This window comes from Liolophura sinensis, chromosome 9 (genome assembly GCF_032854445.1).
Source record: "Liolophura sinensis isolate JHLJ2023 chromosome 9, CUHK_Ljap_v2, whole genome shotgun sequence".
NCBI lineage: Eukaryota > Metazoa > Mollusca > Polyplacophora > Chitonida > Chitonidae > Liolophura > Liolophura sinensis.
Window position 1 is genome coordinate 13,320,099 of NC_088303.1, and position 21,446 is coordinate 13,341,544.

At 39.1% G+C, this 21,446-nt stretch overlaps 1 protein-coding gene across 1 annotated transcript; it reads right to left on the reverse strand.

The window, feature by feature from the left end:
- Positions 1-19,223: 19,223 nt before the first annotated feature.
- On the reverse strand, positions 19,224-21,189 carry LOC135475090 (actin, non-muscle 6.2). Its single transcript, XM_064754831.1, has 2 exons — positions 20,974-21,189; positions 19,224-20,539 (listed from the first exon to the last, which is right to left on the reverse strand). The coding sequence occupies exons 1-2, from the start codon at positions 21,097-21,099 to the stop codon at positions 19,535-19,537; spliced, it is 1,131 nt and encodes a 376-aa protein (XP_064610901.1). The 5' UTR covers positions 21,100-21,189; the 3' UTR covers positions 19,224-19,534.
- Between the last annotated feature and the right edge of the window lie 257 nt (positions 21,190-21,446).

A 21,446-nucleotide genomic window follows, 5' to 3' on the forward strand; every position in this document is an offset into this window, starting at 1 on the left:
CGTATCAAGTACTGTATATTACTGTTATTCGTATCAAGTACTGTGTATTACCATTATTTGTATCAAGTACTGTGTATTACTGTTATTCGTATCAAGTACTGTGTATTACTGTTATTCGTATCAAGTACTGTGTATTACCATTATTCGTATCAAGTACTGTGTATTACTATTATTCGTATCAAGTACTGTGTATTACCATTATTCGTATCAAGTACTGTGTATTACTGTTATTCGTATCAAGTACTGTTATTCTTGGGTGACGTCTTGCCAGTAAGACCTGTTGGCTTTATGTATTGAAAATCACTGCAAAGCATTGCCGAATAAATTCAACAGGCCTACCCACTGTGTGCTTTTCCAGAAGCCATCGTGTGACTTAATCTATAATTACCCCTACGTGTACACCTCTGAATTAGCACCCTGAAAATCATATAAGTAAAACAGTTATGCATCAGATATTTTCAAAGACAGGCCTATCGGAGAGGTTTTAGATCCTTGAAAACCGTGTATATCTGGTCGGACCAGTGGGTTGTGAATTGTAGTGACGCTCTAGCAAAGTCTGTCGGTCAACACCGCTGAAAGTAACAATGGAGCTAATCTTTCATAAATAATTATTAAAATGTATCATTGGACAAAATAAATAAGAATTGAATAATATAAGGTTTGGACTGAATTACAGTGATTGGCTAGGTATCTTAATGCCAATTTAAACATCGTCTGAATCCTATTACGGACTTCAAAGCAGGGCATGCTACGAGATGTGAACCGCCAGCTACGCGCGGTGTGAACAGGAGGGCCTCATGTCCTTTAGCCTCGTGGACATTGGGTTTATCCTCGTTTCGCCTATTTTAATTTTAATTAGAAAATGTAGGTAGGCGAAAGGAGACTCGGTCTGCATATCTTAATCCGTGAACAATTACCGAGCAGGAACTCCCCCAAAGTACATGGGGAGTCTCCATGTTAAGTTAAAATAAATTTATGTTGTGGTAAGATTAACACAAGAATATAACGTACACTGGTAAACTGTTTTTATTTATTTAAGATTTTTAAGTAACATATTACAAGTAACGTACAACACACATCAGACACATACTAGCCAAGGTGCACGACTCGGGAGCACGGTCAGCAAGCTCCATAGCATCAATTTCCCCGCCAGCATACCTCATCTTCAGTTGTCCTAGGAACTCATCCAAGTTTCTTTTAGTATAGGTGTGGTAGAATTAGCAAATCTCATACGACTACGATCGATAGAGTCCTCCGTAATTAAAGGGTGTTTAGACGAGATATACGGTTCATATTTTCTCATTCTGTGGCAATTTTAGGCCATGCATGTAACTTTACAGTATCCTGCGATATGTTACTGCAGTCGCACACCACATTTGGGCTGGAATAATCTTGAAATTAGTTGTAAAAGTATAGCGATTGTATCGTGTGGTCTGTGTTGTACACACAGCCCGTGTGCCTACCAGCGAATGTACCACAGTGACGCCACAGGATTAGGGTTAGTTCGATCGTTGTGGGGTAGATATTCTGATGTTTGATTGCCAAATTCTACGGTTTTTCTTCCCTTTTCGACGCTTTAAACGTTCGAAATGGATTCTGGGCCATTAAACTATCTATATGCAGTTTGGAAGGCCCAGCGTCGGGGGTTCTACTTTAAGCTAATTGCCCTACTTTGAACTAAAGTAGATTTATCACGTGAAAATTCACCTATGCGATTCTTTTTGACACCCTATATATTGCTGTTATATTCAATGTTACATGCACAGTCTGGTTGCCATGGGGCCGGTTTCATGAAGTATACTTTGTGTTTCGTTGCTCTTAGCTAATTGCACTTCATATATCTACAACATACGTCGTCATGGTAATTAAGGTAAAACTTAGCTAAGTGAGCTTCTTGAAACCAGCCCTTGGTACCAACATTTGTTATTGATTTAGTGAACAAAAAAGTGTTGCATTACGATTACACAAGACCTTCTTCTGCTATGAGAAATGTCTTTAGAGCAAAATGTAAACTCTACTTCTGTACTGACTTTAATTTCATACAGCCTGGGCTAACCTGTGTTAATTCTGTGAGCTCCTCTATCATGCATTCCCGTACACAGCATTCGAACTTCTGACGTAATAAAACCACCTTCTGATTTATTGTAGCATTATTGGCTATCTAATATATACAAGGTGTCCCAGAAGTCCCGCACCATCCAGGCTGAGATTGAATGCTTGAGCTACAGAGCGGTGTGTTGCCCCCCCCCCCCCCCCCAAAAAAACAAATTCAACTCTTTCTTGTACTGTTAGTTTATTAGCCATAATTAACTCCGAGAGAGAGAAGAAAATTTAAAATCAGTAATAAATCTGAAACACAGAAAAAAAATCAAAATCAGGATGGTTTACGACTTCTGGGACACCCTGTATAGATATATATGGAAGAAAGATTTAGGTTACTGCCTTTGTTTCGGTCTCTACTGGTTGTGCTTCGTTTGTCACAAATTAACCATGGGTGTGTAAACGACTGGTATCTTGACGCGTCTGGTGGGCCTCTTTAAGATGTCCGCTTAAATTTCCTTTATCATCCAGCAAAAAAAAAAAGCAAGGAGATTCTTACATCACGGATATTTTTATTATATTCATGACCATTCCGTTTATGGTCACACGATCGAATAACCGGCATTGTATGACACAGCATTATTAGCATGTTACGTCATGACTTTACCACCAAGATGGTGTGCAAATACAAAAGAAAAACATACGCGAATGAACAATCTCTTCCGCTGTGTTTTAGAAAATACTGCAGAAAGCGAAGAGCAGAACGTTTTTGCGCCAGGTTTACACGTCGATATTCATATCTCAAGAGTACACGACACACCATCAAACTTACACATGTTTAGAAGTGTACCTTCTATGGTGTCCAAGAGCATACGAGAGGTCGCCAAGCTGACATATGTTTTCATGTATAGCTTAAATGGAATCCAATGGTATACTAGAGGATTAATTTGTTGTGTATTATTTGCATAATGGAAGTTCAAAAGTATTCAGGAGACATTGTGTACCATTTGAAACTTTGACTAACAACAGAGTGGGACATGCCCGTGAGGAATGTGAATACAGCAGTTCTCTGCAGGACACATCTGGCAGATCACTATTCGCACTGTTTAAAAATCTTTTAATTTCTCTTCTTAACAAAACTTTATACAAAAACTGACGACACCTAAAGTCTGAATCAACAGAAATCATCTGATTCTATTTAATTGTAGGTATATGAAACAAAAATTAAGGCGTACCTTCGTGGATTTCAGTGCTATGTCCGATGATAAAAGGTAAACATTTACTAGTTCTTTGCTTTTAAATAATGAGGTGACAGGATAGAATCTGAAGTCTGCTTTTAGTAAGCCAATAACGAAATATTTCCCTTGGTTAATTATTTATGTATATCTTCCAGCCTGTGGCGTGTTGGGTCTCACTGACCAAGTTAGTGTCACTGGAGCTGTATAGTTGGCATGCCCCAGCCTTTTCTCGGTACAGAACATCACAAGACGGTTCAAGCAGACACATTTGAGCACAGTCCGTCAACGACCGGGACCAAGTCTCAATGAGCAGCGGACCATCCGGCCTGACGTCCGCGCGTGCGGAGAAGTAAGATCCACCTAGAAACAAACAGTTGGAAAAGAAGCAGATAGATCTGTCTGGTAGCATAATAAACTAGGTGTTGTTTGACAGTAGTTGTAAATCCTTCTACTCACAACCCTTCGTCAAGTGAAATGCCAATATCAAATGCTACCGGCCGACAGAACGACCGAAAGACTCACAGGCAGACAGAAAAATGAGAGAGTTGCAGCTTGTTTCGACAAAAAGCACATCGTCTTAACAAGAGATCAATATTTAGCAGACGAATATGTTAGGGGTCCTCATGGCCTAGTGGCTAGCGTGCTAGCGCAGCACGATGACCTATGAGCCTCTCACCAACGCGGTCCTTGTGAGTCCAAGTCCAGCTCATACTGACTTCCTCTCTGGCTGTAAGTGGTATGGTCTGTCACAACCTGCGGATGGTCATGGATTTTCCCTGGGCTCTGTCCGGTTCCTCCCACCACAATGCTGGCCGTCGTCGCATAAATGAAACAATCACGAGTACGGTGTAAAATACTAATCAATTAAATAAATAAAATAAAATAAAAAACACTTAAAATTTGGTCTATACCAGGTGGTTTTGGATACCCAATTTCTGCATTAATGTCCGTTTTTTAATTCGTGGACAAGCGTGTTCTTTGAGTTTGTTCTTTGTTCTTTGAGGAAGCTTTAGGTAAGTTTACCCCTCATTTGACAGTCCTTCAGCACATAATTCAGTCACAAACATTAGCCTATGCAAGATTGTTTATGTCGTTGTATTGTATTGACTTGAAACTTGGTACATGGCTTGAATATGGGGAGCTGAAGGTTTAGTTCAAGTTTCCGGTCGGCCGTTTTGGCCATTTTATATAAAGATATTGCCGTTTTTGTGCTATTTTTGGTTTTGACAGTTTTCCCGACATTTTTTTGGAAAACAGTTCAACGTATTGAATTGAACTTAGTACGAGGCTTTACCGTGACGAGAATAAAGGCCGTTTTTTGCCCGGTTTTGTACTATGACGCTTTTTCCGCCTTATTTACCGTATACATGTACATTCAATTGAAACTCGGTACGTGGCTTCACAATCACATTAATGTTGATTAATACAAGACACTTTTTTGAAACCGATATAGTGTTATTTCTAGTATGTCTCACAAGCTATAGAGACGTGTACTTACAAGCGTGCGTCTTCTCGTTCAAATCCACTGGTTCTGGGCTAGGAAAGTGCAACGACTTTGTCGATAACACTGGCGTTGTTGTCGTTGATGGTATCTGGCATATACACTGGAAATGCTCGTGGTCACAGTGTCTAGTGTACCATCGCATATCCAAACTTTGCAGCGCAACACACTTATCCGTGGACATGAAGTTTGGCTCTAAAGGGGACGTCACTCCCCACTGGGTCCAGGAAAGCGGGGATCCGTCAATCCAGACATAGTCCACAGGGTCTACGGAGTTTGAAGGTAGAGTCAACCCCAGCCAGATATCATCATTATTCACACTGTAACAATCACACAAGCCGAAAGGCTTAATTAGGGGTTTTCATTTACCAAATTAATCGCTTATGTTTAAATACGTAAATGTGCTTTGTGTATTAAAGTTAATGGGAGATATTTTGAACATAATTACAATGTGGAGAGGCACTGAGTATTAAACACATCATCTAACTTCCTCTTCAATCATACGTGGGAGATCTTCCATCAACCTGCGGATGGGTGAGGCTTTTCCACGGGCTCTACCTGGTTTCCTACCATGCACTATAATGCTGACCGCCGTCGTATAAGTGCAATATTCTTAAGTACGGTGTAAAACCACAATCAAATAAATAAATCAATCAATCAAACAGATCAAGAAGATAATTCTATAACACAAGGCGATAATTCACATGGGTTAAAAAAAAATGGAAGTGGTTGCTTGATGTACCCACTTTTCAGGAAAATTTTAAAAGTAAACATTTCATCTGTTGCCTCTTTGGACTTCGGCCTATGTAAGTGCATAATACAATAATTTCATATCGATCAAAACATAGCTAAACCATTCATGAAATAATCGGTGTAATTTACCAGAGTTGCCGACAAAATCCGAGGGGCTTTCTCGTGACGTATATGTATGTGGAAACTGTGAAATAATGACAGACAGAAAACCTGTTCGAAAAAGTCAATGAGATGCTTTATACTTGTATAGATTTTCCTAGAACACTTTATAGTGCAGTGAAGCAATTTCGTTTTCTTTGATATCATACCTTTATCGCCAAGTGACTAGTTTAAGAGGTCTGTCCACTTATAGATTTTTTCCTTTGTCTCCCTTGTAATTTACACACTAAAAGCCCACTTTGCCCAGGCTTTATCAGTGATGTCGTGCGTGTTGTATCTTAGCAGACAGAGCTTACCTCTCTCACTAAGGTATTGTCCAAGAAGTGGTCAGTCTCAGAGCCATGTCGTGGCAAATGGGAGTTTATCATGTCCAAAAAGTGAAGTCTTGAGTAAACAAAATAATCTGTGATAATAGCAATTAATGTACCTCCTGAGATTCTTGTATTTGCACTAAGACCAATACAATATAACGAGGAATGGCTTCAAAAAGACGAGTTCGAAGATAATCCGGTGGCTATTTGTGTCTAAAGCAGACATTTAGGTACAGTGAGTTATTCCTAACTATTTAACAAATGTTATCTATGACATTAAGACAAACTTTACGTCATGCACACTAAATGAGACGGCCATGTTGCATGAAAGCCAATGCATTAAGAATGTGTACAACGGAAAAGAAACGTTTGGCTATACCGCTCTTTCCTTACATTGTCCTGATGTACAAATGTCATTTTATAAGTGGTACGCGCTCTGTTCGCGAAGGCCTTTACCAGCTTTCCCCTCGGTATATAAGCTTTGTTACCGACAATATGTTTATTCCAGTCTTCATATTCATGTATTTATATATTTGACAGTTGTTTGCCTATTCAACTGTTTTATGGGTGCAAGAAGGCGAAGTGCCGGGAGCTACTTTTTGTCATCAGGCAGTTTTACTGACCAGTGCCATAGTGGGGAAAAACATATGGTCCTCAACTTTAAAGCAAGTCTCCACAAACAGTTCAGTGGGCGTCTTTGACGGCTAGCTTATTGCAAACATTACATCACGATCCAAAATAGAGGAAAGTTTGTATTATCTATACATAATATGTCTTTGTGAAATGGGGCCGAAAGTGTAAGTGGCATGAGATTAACTATTAATCCGTTACTCCCTTACTTTACCTTTCTATACACAAGTAGCTCCTATCAGTCTGTAAAATGTGAGAAAAGGTGAAGTGGCACGAAATTAACAATTAATCCGTTATTTCCTTACTTTAGCTTTCTATATACATGTAGCTACTATCAAGTCTGTAAAATGTGAGAAAAGGGGAAGTGGCACGAAATTAACAATTAATCCGTTATTGCCTTACTTTAGCATTCTATATACATGTAGCTATTATCAGTCTGTAGAATGTGAGAAAAGGTTAAGGGGCACGAGGTTAACTATTAATCCGTTATTCCCTTACTTTAGCTTTCTCTGTACATGTAGCTATTGTCAGTCTGTAGAATGTGAGAAAAGGTTAAGTGGCACGAAATTAACAATTAATCCGTTATTCCCTTACTTTAGCTTTCTATATACATGTAGCTACTATCATGTCTGTAAAATGTGGGGAAAGGTAAAGTGGCATGAGATTAACTATTAATCCGTTACTCTCTTTTTACCTTTCTATATACATGTAGCTACAATCACTCTGTTCAATGAGAGAAAAGGTTAAATGGCATGAGATTAACTATTAATCCGTTATTCCCTTACTTTAGCTTTCTATATACATGTAGCTACAATCACTCTGTTCAATGAGAGAAAAGGTTAAATGGCATGAGATTAACTAGTAATCCGTTATTCCCTTACTTTAGCTTTTTATATACATGTAGCTATTATCAGTCTGTAGAATGTGAGAAAAGGTAAAGCGGCACGAAATTAACAATTAATCCGTTATTCCCTTACTTTAGCTTTCTATATACATGTAGCTACTATCACGTCTGTAAAATGTGGGAAAGGTGAAGTGGCATGAGATTAACTATTAATCCGTTACTCTCTTTTTACCTTTCTATATACATGTAGCTACAATCACTCTGTTCAATGAGAGAAAAGGTTAAATGGCATGAGATTAACTATTAATTCCTTATTCCCTTACTTTAGCTTTCTATATACATGTAGCTACAATCAGTCTGTAGAATGTGAGAAAAGGTGAAGTGGCACGAAATTAACTATTAATCCGTTTCTCTCTTACTTTAGCTTTTTATATACATGTAGCTATTATCAGTCTGTAGAATGTGAGAAAAGGTAAAGTGGCACGAGATTAACTATTAATCCGTTATTCCCTTACTTTAGCTTTCTATATACATGTAGCTACTATCAGTCTGTAGAATGTGAGAAAAGGTTAAATGGCATGAGATTAACTATTAATCCGTTATTCCCTTGTTTTAGCTTTCTATATACATGTAGCTACAATCAGTCTGTAGAATGTGAGAAAAGGTTAAGTGGCACGAGATTAACTATTAATCCGTTATTCCCTTACTTTAGCCTTCTATATACAAGTAGTTACTATCAGTCTGGAGAATGTGAGAAAAGGTTAAGTGGCACGAGATTGACTATTAATCCATTACTCCCTTACTTTAGCTTTCTATATACATGTAGGTACAATTAATCTGTAGAATGTGAGAAAAGGTTAAGTGGTACGAGATTAATCCGTTATCCCCTTACTTTAGCTTTCTATATACATGTAGCTACTATCAGTCTGTAGAATGTGAGAAAAGGTGAAGTGACACGAGATTAACTATTAATCCGCTACTCTCTCACTTTAGCTTTCTATATACATGTAGCTATTATCAGTAAGTAGAGTGTGAGAAAAGGTTAAGGGGCACGAGATTAACTATTAATCCGTTATTCCCTTACTTTAGCTTTCTATATACATGTAGCTACTATTAGTCTATAGAATGTAAGAAAAGGTTAAGTGGCATGAGATTAACTATTAATCCGTTACTCCCTTAATTTACCTTTCTATATACATGTAGCTACTGCCATGTCTGTTGAATGGAAGAAAAAGTCAAGTGGCACGAGATTAACTATTAATCCGATATACCTTTCATGTTCTTTCTCAACTACGTTCTATTAGAACAAAAATGAACCCTACATGAAACTAACTTTCAATCCGTATTACCACTGATTTCCCTTATTATTTTACCATCAAACTTAATTATAGAATGAGAGCAAAAATCTAAAGGGCATGAGATTAACTTTAATTTAGTCTGTTATTCCCTCACCTTCCCTAACGAGCTACTATTTGTCTTTGTAGAATGGGGAAAAAGTTTAAAGGCCATGAGGTTTTAACTTTCAAACCGTCATATTCTTTGTGGAATGGGGCCAGAAGCTCATCCTTTATGAGATTAAGTTTCAATCCGTTACTTTCCCTTCCTATGGCTACCATTAGTCTTTTCCACATGGGACAAGGTTAAGTGACTTGAGGTTCAGTTTTAATCCGTTACTTTCTTATCGATACTATCAGTTTTTTCGACATGGGATAAGGTTAAGTGACATGAGGTTAAGTTTCAATCCGTTACTTTCCTATAGCTACCTTCAGTTTTTTCGACATGGGACAAGGTTAAGTGACATGAGGATAAGTTTTAATCCGTTATTCTCTTACTTTCCCTTCCTATAGCTACCATCAGTTTTTCAACATGGGACAAGGTTAACTAACTCGAGGTTAAGTTTTAATCCGTTACTTTCCTACAGATACCATCAGTTTTTTCGACATTGGACAAGGTTAAGTGACATGAGATTAAGTTTTAATCCGTTACATTCGTATAACTAGCATCAGTCTTTTCGACATGGGACAAGGTTAAGTGACTCGAGGTTAATTTTCAATCCGTTGTTCTCTTACGTTCCCTCCCTATAGCTACCGTCAGTTTTTCGACATGGGACAAGGTTAACTGACATGATGTTAAGTTTTAATGCGTCACTTTCCTATAGATACCATCAGTCTTTTCGACATGGACAATGTTAAGTGACATGACGTTAAGTTTTAATCCGGGGGCCTCCGTGGCTCAGTTGGTTAGCGCGCTAGCGCAGCATAATGACCCAGGGCTCTCTCTCCAATGCAGTCGCTGTGAGTTCAAGTCCAGCTCAAGCTGGCTTCCTCTCCGACCGTACATGGGAAGGTCTGTCAGCAACCTGCAGATGGTCGTGGGTTTCCCCCGGGCTCTGCCCAGTTTCCATCCACCATATTGCTGACAGCCGTCAAATAAACACCAATCAAATAAATAAATAAATAAGTTTTAATCCTTTACTTTCGTATAACTAACATCAGTTTTTTCGACATGGGACAAGGTTAAGTAACATGAGGATAAGTTTTAATCCGTTATTCTCTTACTTTCCCTCCCTATAGGTACCATCAGTTTTTCAACATGGGACAAGGTTAACTAACTCGAGGTTAAGTTTTAATCCGTTACTTTCCTACAGATACCATCAGTTTTTTCGACATGGGACAAGGTTAAGTGACGTGAGATTAAGTTTTAATCTGTTACTTTCCTATAGCTACCATCAGTTTTTTCGACATGGGACAAGGTTAAGTGATTAGAGGTTAAGTTTTAATCCGTTGCTTTCAGATAGATACCATCAGTATTTTCGACATGGGACAAGGTTAAGTGACGTGAGATTAAGTTTTCATCTGTTACTTTCCTATAACTACCATCAATTTTTTCGACATGGGACAAGGTTAAGTGATACGAGGTTAAGTTTTAATCCGTTGCTTTCCCAATAGATACCATCAGTATTTTCGACATAGGACAAGGTTAAGTGAGATGAGATTCAATTTCAGTCCCTTATTCCCTTACATCCGCTTCATATGCCTACCATTAGTCTTTCTGATTAGCTTTCAATCCGTTACATTCCTATATCTACGATCAGTTTTTGTGGAACGGAACCTTCAAGCGGCATGAGATTAACTTTCAATTTGTTATTACATTGCTTTATCTTCCTAGGTACCATCAAACTTAATAGTAGAATGAGGACAAAAATTTTCAATCCGTTAAACTTTTTATGTGCTTTCCCAGCTACCATCAAACTTAATGGCTTGAGAACAAACTGCTATATTAACACAGCCTCTAGTTAAGCTTTGAATCCATTACATCCTTCATTATTTTCACCTTCCAAGGATGGGAATGGTTTTCGATGTTTTTCCACAAGTCTATATTTATTTATTTATTTATTTATTTATTTCATTGGTGTTTGGTGCCGTCCTCAAGAATACTTCACTTGTACCACTGCGGCCAACATTATGGTGGGAGAAAACCGTCACTGAGTGAAGGCTTGAGGTTTAACGTCGTACTTAACACTTTTTCAGTCATATGACGACGAAGGATTCCTTAGAGTGCATGTAATGTGCCTACTAGTTGCGGAATGAACTTCCACCGCTCTTTCATCAAGTGCTGCTTTACTGAGACGACTTACCGAGGGCAAGTAAGCCGCTTAAACCGAGCAATTATACTGATACGGGGCACTCAGTCGTTGCACATCCCCTTAATGCTGAAAGCTAAGCGAGGAAGCTGCAACATCCGAAGTCTTGGATGTAACCCGAGTCAGGTTTGACCCTGGATCTCCCGCCCCCGAAGCGGACGCCCTACCAAGTGAGCCACCGGTCAACCGTCTTTGAAAGCAAGCATTGTAAGTATCACTGAGGCTATGATCCAAAATCATGAGGATTGTATCCTAACTCGGGTTCGGATATCAATGTTTTGGTTGACCATATACTGTAGACTTTTTGTGTCAAGTGGTCAGTGTCTAATTCATTTGAATATAATGTAGAAATATTCAAAGAAGTAATTTGTGAATACATTAAACAACTGACAATTTCTTAGAATCATTAACAAGTGGTTTGTTAGGTTTTTCAAAAACCTATTACTTTCAGCATCATTTATATTCTCCTCTGTCGTTGTTTCTTTAACCATTACAGATGCATGTTGTGCCCGCTAGAGCTCTTCTGCTTGATTGTATGGCACATGGCTTTGTGAATGCCTCCGAAAATACCAATTTCCAAAAAATTAATGATATTTTAACAGAGCAGCAACAAAAGAACACATTTCTTATCAAAGGAAAACAACTAAAAGGCTTACCCACTGTGGTCGATGTAAGTTTCTACCGCTTTCAGTTCACCGAGAGTTTTCGTCGTCAGCAGTTGCATGCCCAGAGACTCACAATGTGCCACTGCAACACTGTATCGAACTAAACCCTGGTTGGCATCATGATACTCAAACTCGTGGGCTCCAAAAGTAAAATGACAAAGGTTCACTAAAGTCACCCAGCATAACTCAGCGTATAGAATCTTCATGCTGTAGTATACTCCGCTCGTCTGTTGAAAAGAACTACGATTCCCGAAGACTGGTAAACTAGTGGTATGAATATCGATTGGCCTAAACTTCAGATGTAGTCTATACAGACCTGGTGCCGTTCTGTTCTTGTCGTTATTGAAGACATTTGGCGTGATTACACATGCTAGCTGAAAACTAAAGGTTAAAGAAACGAAGAATTTGTTTTAAAAGCAAAAAAGCTATCATAACATAGTTTTTATTCAGCTGACTCGCATAGTGCATTTTCTATTAAAAATCAATACAGGCCAAGCGATAAAAAAAGAATATTAATTAATAATCAGGATGTGCTTTTATGTAATATTCGGTCCCTGGTACGCCATATTGATTTCACCCCAAAACAAGTTATAAATATGGTGGTTAATGCCAGACTAATTGCTTAAAAGCTGATTTATAATGTCACAGAATTGCTTGACTTAATGAGAGGAAATAATGTCCCTACATGATTGTAAACAAAACATCTTATCTACGCAGTTGTTACATGTGTACTTCCGGTTACTGGATTTGGGCTCCATTGCGCACCAAAAAGCGTACACTATCTACTTCCGGAAAACGTGTGCAGAGTGTCATATTCTCTGTTCAGCGACGACCATGCATCGTGGGGTTGAACAGAGGTTGACGATAGCTAGATATAAGTAGATGTGGACTGAGCCACTTTAATGTAAAATTGATTCTTTCGTTGATTTACATCCATGTGTACATGCTAATAGCGACGAAACAGGTATTAATACTGGTCCTTTGTTGTCAAATATAACTGGAAATTTTACATCACTTAATAATTACTTTTTGAAATAAATATACACTAAAAATATTGTTAATTTATTTTATAAGCTGGAGAGTATGGCGTGGCTTAGTGGTAAGGTGTTCAGCCACGAAGAAAGATAATTTGCCTCTACCAGCATAGTGAGCAAGTCAGTGGAGGGTAAAGGTCGGTGCTTTACCCCGAGAAAAACGGTTTCCCTCCACAATAAATATATCTTTGTTGTATAAATGGAAAATCACTGTGGTTTTAAACGGTAATTCTAGACCTGTGATAAACTGCAATTAACACAATTGCACTATTTTACCTAATTCTACTTAAACCATTGTGCTACGGGCGTGTAGTTTGCTACTATTTATGCATTTACAAGAACAGTTAGAATAAAACCCCGACTGAGGTAAATTGACAAGAGGACGTATTTCACCGGTTGCATGTGACCATTTACCAGCTATAACACTGTTGTCGCTCCTCTGGTCTATATCTCTATGCTGTACGTCTTAATTATATCAAATAGATCAATCAAATATTACAACATATACAAAAATCACCTATTGTTGTGAGACGGTGTTGTATGCAGTTGTAAATCACATGCGATGCTGTGTGCAGCTGAAACTTACATACTGTATAGGGCGCAGCTCAACCTTATATGAGGTGTTGTATGCAGCTCCTTAGATTTTACAGCTAAAGCATGAGCTGTGTGCTGCTGAAACGTAAATGCGGTGTTGTATGCAGCTGCGACTAACTTACGTGCGGCGTTGTGGGCCGCTCAAACTTACCTGTGAAGTTGTGTGCATCTGTAATTTTTATTTACGTCAATGTGCGGGTTTCTCAAAATTATAGTATTATTTCCTGAATTCAGTGTTTGTATTCGTCACGTTTACAATATTATTACCTGCAATTAGTGTTTGTGTTCCTCACCTTTACAATATTATTACCTGCAATTAGTGCTTGTGTTCCTCACGTTTATACTATTATTTGCTTGTGGGGGATATTAAATTTTCATATTTACAGATTTAATACATTGTGTCTCTTAGATATACAATATTATGTACCTATGATTAATGCGGGTATTTCTCAAATTTACAGTATTACTTACTCGTAATGTTTTTGGTAATATTTACCTGTAATCCGCGCGGACATTACTCAGATTTACAGTATTATTTCACCGGTTACTCACGTGTAATTTTCCAATTATCACATTGCTGCTCTAATTTTACTCTTTGTGCTGTAAGTCTTTTATTATGTTACTGACTTGTTGTTAGTGTGGGTATTTCTCAAATTCACAGTATTCTTGATCAGTGTGAGATATTTCATATTTAATCGGTCATTACTGGCTTGTGGTCAGAGACAGTTTTTATATATATATATTTTACAATGATATCAAAATGACATCAACTACAAATTTTAAAAACATGAATGACATACTTGATTCGTCATCTGTACCTATGGTTTTAAAAACAAGAACAGAGAGTTACCCTCAGCTAAGATATTCGTCCATGGCCCATGTCGTCTTGCACACAGTCCCTTCGTTAAGTGAATGGCCCCTGGTGAAGGGTACGGCGACATTTTGACACACCAACTTACCGCTTGTCACAGGAGAAAAATCCATTGTTTGTAAAATCAATACATACAATGTAAAGCATACATGCAAATCTGCCTTACAAGCCACTTCCTATAGGCCTACATCCTTTTTGTGATGTATATCTGCATATTGCTAGCCTTCTTTACTTGACAGGTGTTTGACGCCGATTTTCCGCTATACCATGGCGATCAGGTTTATGCATGGCGGAAGTATACTTATGTATTTCATTTATTATATACCAGTATTAACGCCGGATCTCAAAACCTTCGGTATCAAAAAAAGGTTAGATGAAACAAAGTCTATTGAATATCTTTTCTGTCAGTTTTTTTCTATTTCAATAAGGTAATTATCTACTTGTTTTTCAGTTAAAGCTAGGTTCTCCAATCTGTAATAACAATCAATGTCAGACTGGAAACTATCCGTCTTGTCGTATAAAGGTGACATGACAGAGGTAGACCTTTTTACTGGTAGATTTAAATTAAATTCTCCTCCTTATGTGCGAAATCCGTCCCGATTCTTATCTGGTCCGATTCCAGTGTAGGGTGTATGTAAGTAGTTCTTGGCCTGAAACGCTAAAAGTGATATTAACTCTGAAATTAATCAGGCCCATTCCACAAAGTTACGTCATTATTGTTATCATTTATTTATTTGACTGGTGTTTTACACCGTACTCTAGAATATTTAACTTACACTACGGCGGCCAGTATTAGGATGGGAGGAAACCGGGCAGAGCCCTGGGGAAACCCACGACCATCCAAAGATCGCTAGAAGACCTTCCCTCGTAAAACCGAAGAGGAAACCAGTCTGAGTTGGACTCACAGCGACCGCTTTGGTGAGAGGCTCCTAGATCATTTGCACCGCGCTGGCAGGCTAATCACCTCGGCCACAAATGCCCCGGCATTAAATATGGTCATTGTTTATAATTCACGTGCCCGACATTCGTATCTAGGTATACAGGTTTCTCAGTCGCGCTTTAATAGCAATTGTTCCTAAAAGCAACGTTGACGTAATAAACACGGATGCTTAGACCCCGTAGCCCTGGGTAGACCGAATTAAACTATGACACAGCACATTGACTCATGATTAACTGGGATTCGATACATATCTACAAAACATTGTACCAATACAAATGAGAATACAAATAGTAGTCGTGGGTAACACAAAATCCGGTATTTTTGCAATCAAGGGACGTCACTCTTGTTGGTATAATTCGCTTTTAAGTTTGCCCCGTCAGTCGACGCACGGCAATGCTAATCCAGCAATGTAGCTTACCACATTTGCATGCATATGAGTGGACAGCGGCTTAATGTAGGATCAAGAAGAAGAATCCAATGTTTAAAACATTTTTAACACAAAATCCTCACCGCGCAATCTTACTAGAGATGAGAGAGCGTCATCGCTCCTTTTGCTAAAAAAGGTCGAAGTATATTAGGCATCTCTTTTATGCCCGTGTTCATTTAGTCAATCTACTTGATATTTTAAATAAAGACTACAAGCCACTATGTGGAGATGAAATGCGACCCTGTAAAACAAAGAGTCCCTGGTGGTTGTTTTTCAAGTTCATCGTGTCTCACCAACCATAGCAATTCCACATACATGGATACATCCCCCTGGACGATATCGGGTCCAGAATTCGTAATTCTTGTGTTCAAACCGCGCATGAATTTTAGAAGACATGACAGATGAAAAGGTACTGTTCCCGTTAATGCAGACACTTTCTACTCTCACTAGGTTATGAGGTTAGCTGGGCTATTCAGCTAGGTCAAGAGAAGCTGGTAATCGCCAAATATTTATACATTTCGAAAGTAGCAAATAAAGATAGCAGTGATTAATGTTGATGAAGTAACTCTGCGATTCAAAATGTTAATTTAAGTGTTGTTTTTAAATCGACTGTATATGATGACAAAGGAATACCACTTCAAACAAACATCAAGTTTTAACTATCCTTTAATCAGTGTATCGAAACACACACTCGTACACCAGACATCAACCAAAACGGACGTTCTAGGTGAATATCCACAAGGCCAATTCCCAAAATGACATTAAAAAAATCAACCACTAGAGAACTAAGAAAGCAGGCAAAAGTGTGCAAAATTAGGTTGTCGATAATAAAATACTGCTCATACGACCTACGTGGCGATCTTATTCAACATGGATAAACATACAGCCTATAGTCTTGGGTTAAGCTCAATTAGACACATTTATGTCTAATTAAGCAGTGCCAGAGATTCTTAGCGCCCTGACCATATTTAGTTATGAAAGAATTATACTCATTGTAAAACTTAAGAAACTTAAGAGTGAAGACATTTGATGGCATAGCCTTGACATGTCAGTTTTAGCGGTAATAACTTGTGACGCCACATAACACAAGATTAAACAAATATTGCAAGAGTAGATATTTACAAGCCACACGCAAAACCCTTTTGATCCAAAAAAACATTAACATGAAGTATATGTCAAATGAAAGACCATTAAATGATGTACGATTTCCCATTTCCGATTAAATCGAATCGATTTCGATTTGTTTTCAGCATTGTTTCAACCGTGTTAAATGCAATTAAAGCATTGATTTCTATGGTGGCCAGTTCGAACCCAGTGAGAATCAATGACGTATTAATACTCTTTGTCTGAAATAGTTCGTTTTGGAATTGAAGAATATAGCATTGTGATAGTTGGCGAACGGTCACACCTAACCAGTGAAATACGGCCTCTTGTCAATTTACATCAGTTATAGGGTTTTCATAGAACTGTTCGTTTAAATATTTCACGCCACGTGGCATCAACGTTTATTCCGCAAATGCATTTGGATGCTGATGTCTGGCAAATGTTAAGTGATGTGACCTGATGTCACGTCATTGCATGGTCAAAATAAACTGACCAGTCTCCAATGATTAAATGTGAACACAGTTTATAGTTCACTAACAATTTAGTCAGTACTGTCAGTAAGAAATGTATATTTTAATCATTTGAATATGGATATTTTTATGTTCATTATCGCCTTATCACTATGACCTGTGTCACAGGTTCGAATCCAGCTCTCGCTGGTTCGGCGGTTGTGTGTCTCGAAATGCAAGCACAATTTAGTAAATTAAATCATAGTAGTCAGCTTATCGGTCGACCAAAAAGCTGTTTTTTTTTTGTGTTTTACCTTCATGGGAATGTACCCCAAATACCCCAAATACAAACCAAACTGTCCTCGGACAACAACATAAAAAGAACAGACGACATGCAACTGATTAAGTAAACTTCTAAGTACTATTAAAACACCAAATCATGTGTAAACGCAGGTTATTACACACATCAAACATGACAAGCTAGCATGACAATGTGGTCCACTGAAAACCACATTTGTCAATAAAAAAGATGAGATTTAACTGAATAAAAGTGCACAAATCCGCGCAGAGAGGACTAACATTTATTTATTTGAATGGTGTTTTACGCCGTACTTAACAATATTCCCGCTTATACGACTGTCGCCAACGTTAAACCGGGTAGAGAGAGGACCAAGACACAAAGGTCGAGCGAGATTTTTTCCATCATCCACGAGCATAACACGACTTATTTATGGAGAACTTTTTACAGTGAAAGGATGTTTTTGTCGTTGTTGGTGGTGTTTCGCTCAGAATTGACAGCACAGACCCTAATGTGCTAATGTTCATTTGTCATCAGATGAGAATTTTGAGTCTTCCGAATGGATACCGTGTTTTACTTAGGGTGGCAATAAATGCACTACTGTGACGATATCGGTTCGTCAGTTATTCCGACTCACAGTGCGATTTTCGTATTCAGGACGTTGGTGGAATCATATATCTGATTGGTGCTTACGCCGTATTCAAGAATATTCAGATTGTTGGTCTCTTCTTGATATTGTATACAGCTGTACAGCGAAACGCTTCAGACATAAGGTGAGGACAGTTGGTTTCACACGTATTAATCTAACCTTATAAAATATGCGATTTCCTATCCTTTCCTCTTAGTTAAGTACCGCGTCTAGAGAACAAGGATGCATAAATTGTTAGTGGTTGTCCAGCCGGACATGCCGTGAAGTGTGGCGAACACAAAACCCTTGACAGGCTTAGCCAATGGCAAGAGCTTTCACAGCATTCAATTAGCCAACGACGCGTTGGCACACCATATATGGGCATGTCTGTGTTGCATCCAGGGCAGTCCCAGACGATGTTTCCGAGGCCTGTGAGTTGTCCATATTTGGATCCTGATCGAAACGAGTGATCAATAGCGTTATGAGTCACGGGAGGTAACCGTGACCGGCAGCCAACTACGTTTTCAAGGCCAGGGGTAATGGTTTCGCTGCTGATATGTCGTGGGTACTTAAATTCCCGGACAGCGTCTGTGTCTACTGCCGTCAGGACAACCCCTACAACCGTTACCCTGAAGACAGGATGTAAGACAAAAATATGTATATATTATTATATATATATATATATATATATATACATGCTATGCTTACGCTGCCAGTGTTCGATCAACACAGGCTGACCTATCACACCAGTAATGTTTTGCTGTGATTCGAATGCCTTAAGGCTCTCCACGTGTTCATATCGAAACGAGATCGACTCCTTAAGTGTTTAGCACTTTTCAGGGATTATTAGCACCTGAAATATGCATCAACTTCTTGTTCAGATTCTTCCTATTTTCAGTAGCAAAACTTGTACAAGTTCTTTTCTATAAGAGAAACTGTCAATGTGTAGCAATATTTCAGCTATAGGACCATTCACGGCCGAGCCAAATGGCAGTATTTCAGCCAGGCTATGTACATGTACAAAAAAAAAAAAAAAAAAACCTGAAGTAAATCTTTGAAATATTGAAACGGAAGACATAACTCAGAAACAAGGATTATGGAATGTAGAGATTTTTTTAATTGAGTATTTTTCTTTTTTTTTTAACCATGACACGGTCACTTTCAGAAGTCATTTGAACTGCCGGAGCACAAAGCCACCAGTGCAAAAATAATGTATGAACAGGGATTTCCGAGATTACCGCCTTTTCGTCCATTTACCCGATGTTTTATAGACTAGTTTCAGATCTTTGGCTGTTTTAACTTTGCGGGAAGTCATTTTGTGAGATTCTCCCACATCAGTTTATATCATTTAGTTCACAGTCAGGTGAAGTCAGCAATATTGCTTTGAAGTGTATAAAATGTTAATTTAGAAGCACTTTCTATGAACAATGCTTGGTCCAGACTCGTCATACTCTTGTTTGCTGATCCACATCTGTTGGAAGGTGGACAGAGACGCCAGAATAGAACCACCGATCCAGACAGAGTATTTCCTCTCGGGTGGTGCGATGATCTTGATCTTCATTGTGGGTGGGGCAAGAGCTGTGATCTCCTTCTGCATACGGTCAGCAATACCGGGGTACATGGTGGTGCCGCCAGACAAAACTGTGTTAGCGTACAAGTCTTTACGGATATCTACGTCGCACTTCATGATTGAATTGTATGTGGTTTCGTGAATACCAGCAGATTCCATACCCAAGAAAGATGGCTGGAAGAGGGCTTCTGGACACCTGAATCTCTCGTTGCCAATGGTGATGACCTGACCGTCGGGTAATTCGTAGCTCTTCTCCAGTGATGAAGACGAGGCTGCGGTCTGCATTTCCTGTTCAAAGTCGAGGGCGACGTAGCACAACTTTTCTTTGATATCTCTCACAATTTCTCTCTCGGCTGTGGTTGTGAACGAATAACCACGCTCGGTCAAGATTTTCATGAGGTAGTCTGTAAGATCTCGGCCAGCAAGATCAAGACGAATGATGGCATGGGGCAGAGCGTAACCCTCGTAGATGGGGACAGTGTGGGTCACACCATCACCAGAGTCCAACACAATACCTGTGGTACGACCAGAAGCATACAGAGAAAGGACAGCCTGGATAGCCACATACATTGCTGGGGAGTTGAAGGTTTCAAACATGATCTGTGTCATCTTTTCTCTGTTGGCTTTGGGGTTGAGGGGGGCCTCCGTCAGAAGGACGGGGTGCTCTTCTGGGGCCACACGCAGCTCGTTGTAAAAGGTGTGATGCCAGATCTTCTCCATGTCGTCCCAGTTTGTGACGATACCGTGTTCAATGGGGTATTTCAGGGTGAGGATACCTCTCTTACTCTGGGCCTCATCTCCAACATAACTGTCCTTCTGACCCATACCGACCATCACACCCTACAGACCACAAAGCAATGTATGCATAAGTCACCGGTAAGGTAAGATACGGAAAAACAAAACCTGATTGATCCATTACTTTTATAGAGACGGACTTTGGAATTTATACACTGGAGTGATGCTGGATAAATACATATAAAAGAGGTCTTACACCCTAATATATTATCACAAAACAGAAGTTAAAATAGGTTTGCAGCAAACACGGTGGGCATGCGTAACGTTAGACAAAGAAACTGGGCTATGCATATACTAGATTTAGTTAAATGAGTTTAACGGTTACACTAGGCATATACTTGAAGATCACAACTATTTACAAAACCAACATGCTAAAGCGGTCCACGCTGAAAGCTAAGTTCATTCAAATATTTCACCTGTTAAATCAAACTTCGAAAAATCCTCCACAAAATTCGAAATACGAAAAACCGTTAGCTTACCTGATGTCTGGGCCTGCCCACGATGGAGGGAAAGACAGCACGTGGAGCGTCGTCCCCGGCGAAACCGGCTTTGCACATACCGGAGCCATTGTCGATAACAAGAGCGGCAACATCATCGTCAGACATGATTGTAGAGTTTTGTGTACGAGGATCTCAGAGACGGTATAATTGTAGCGATGTCGCTGTCCTGACTTTCAGTTGATCGTGTCACGAATTTAGCCAGTCCACGTTCATTTATACCGCTCAGCCCAGCCTTCCAGGAAATCTGACCACGAGAGCCTGAACATGACCATATAAGGAAATACGAACCAGCCATATATGGTCACGGTAGGACAACTTCTCTGCTTCGCGTTATCCCATTGACTCAGTCAGCCGGGTTATAGCTAGGGAGAATAAGAAGCTGTGAATATCGCCGGCGTGGAATCTACACGCAGGCAGAGTATAGCTTATTTAAATCCGGGACAATGCCCAAA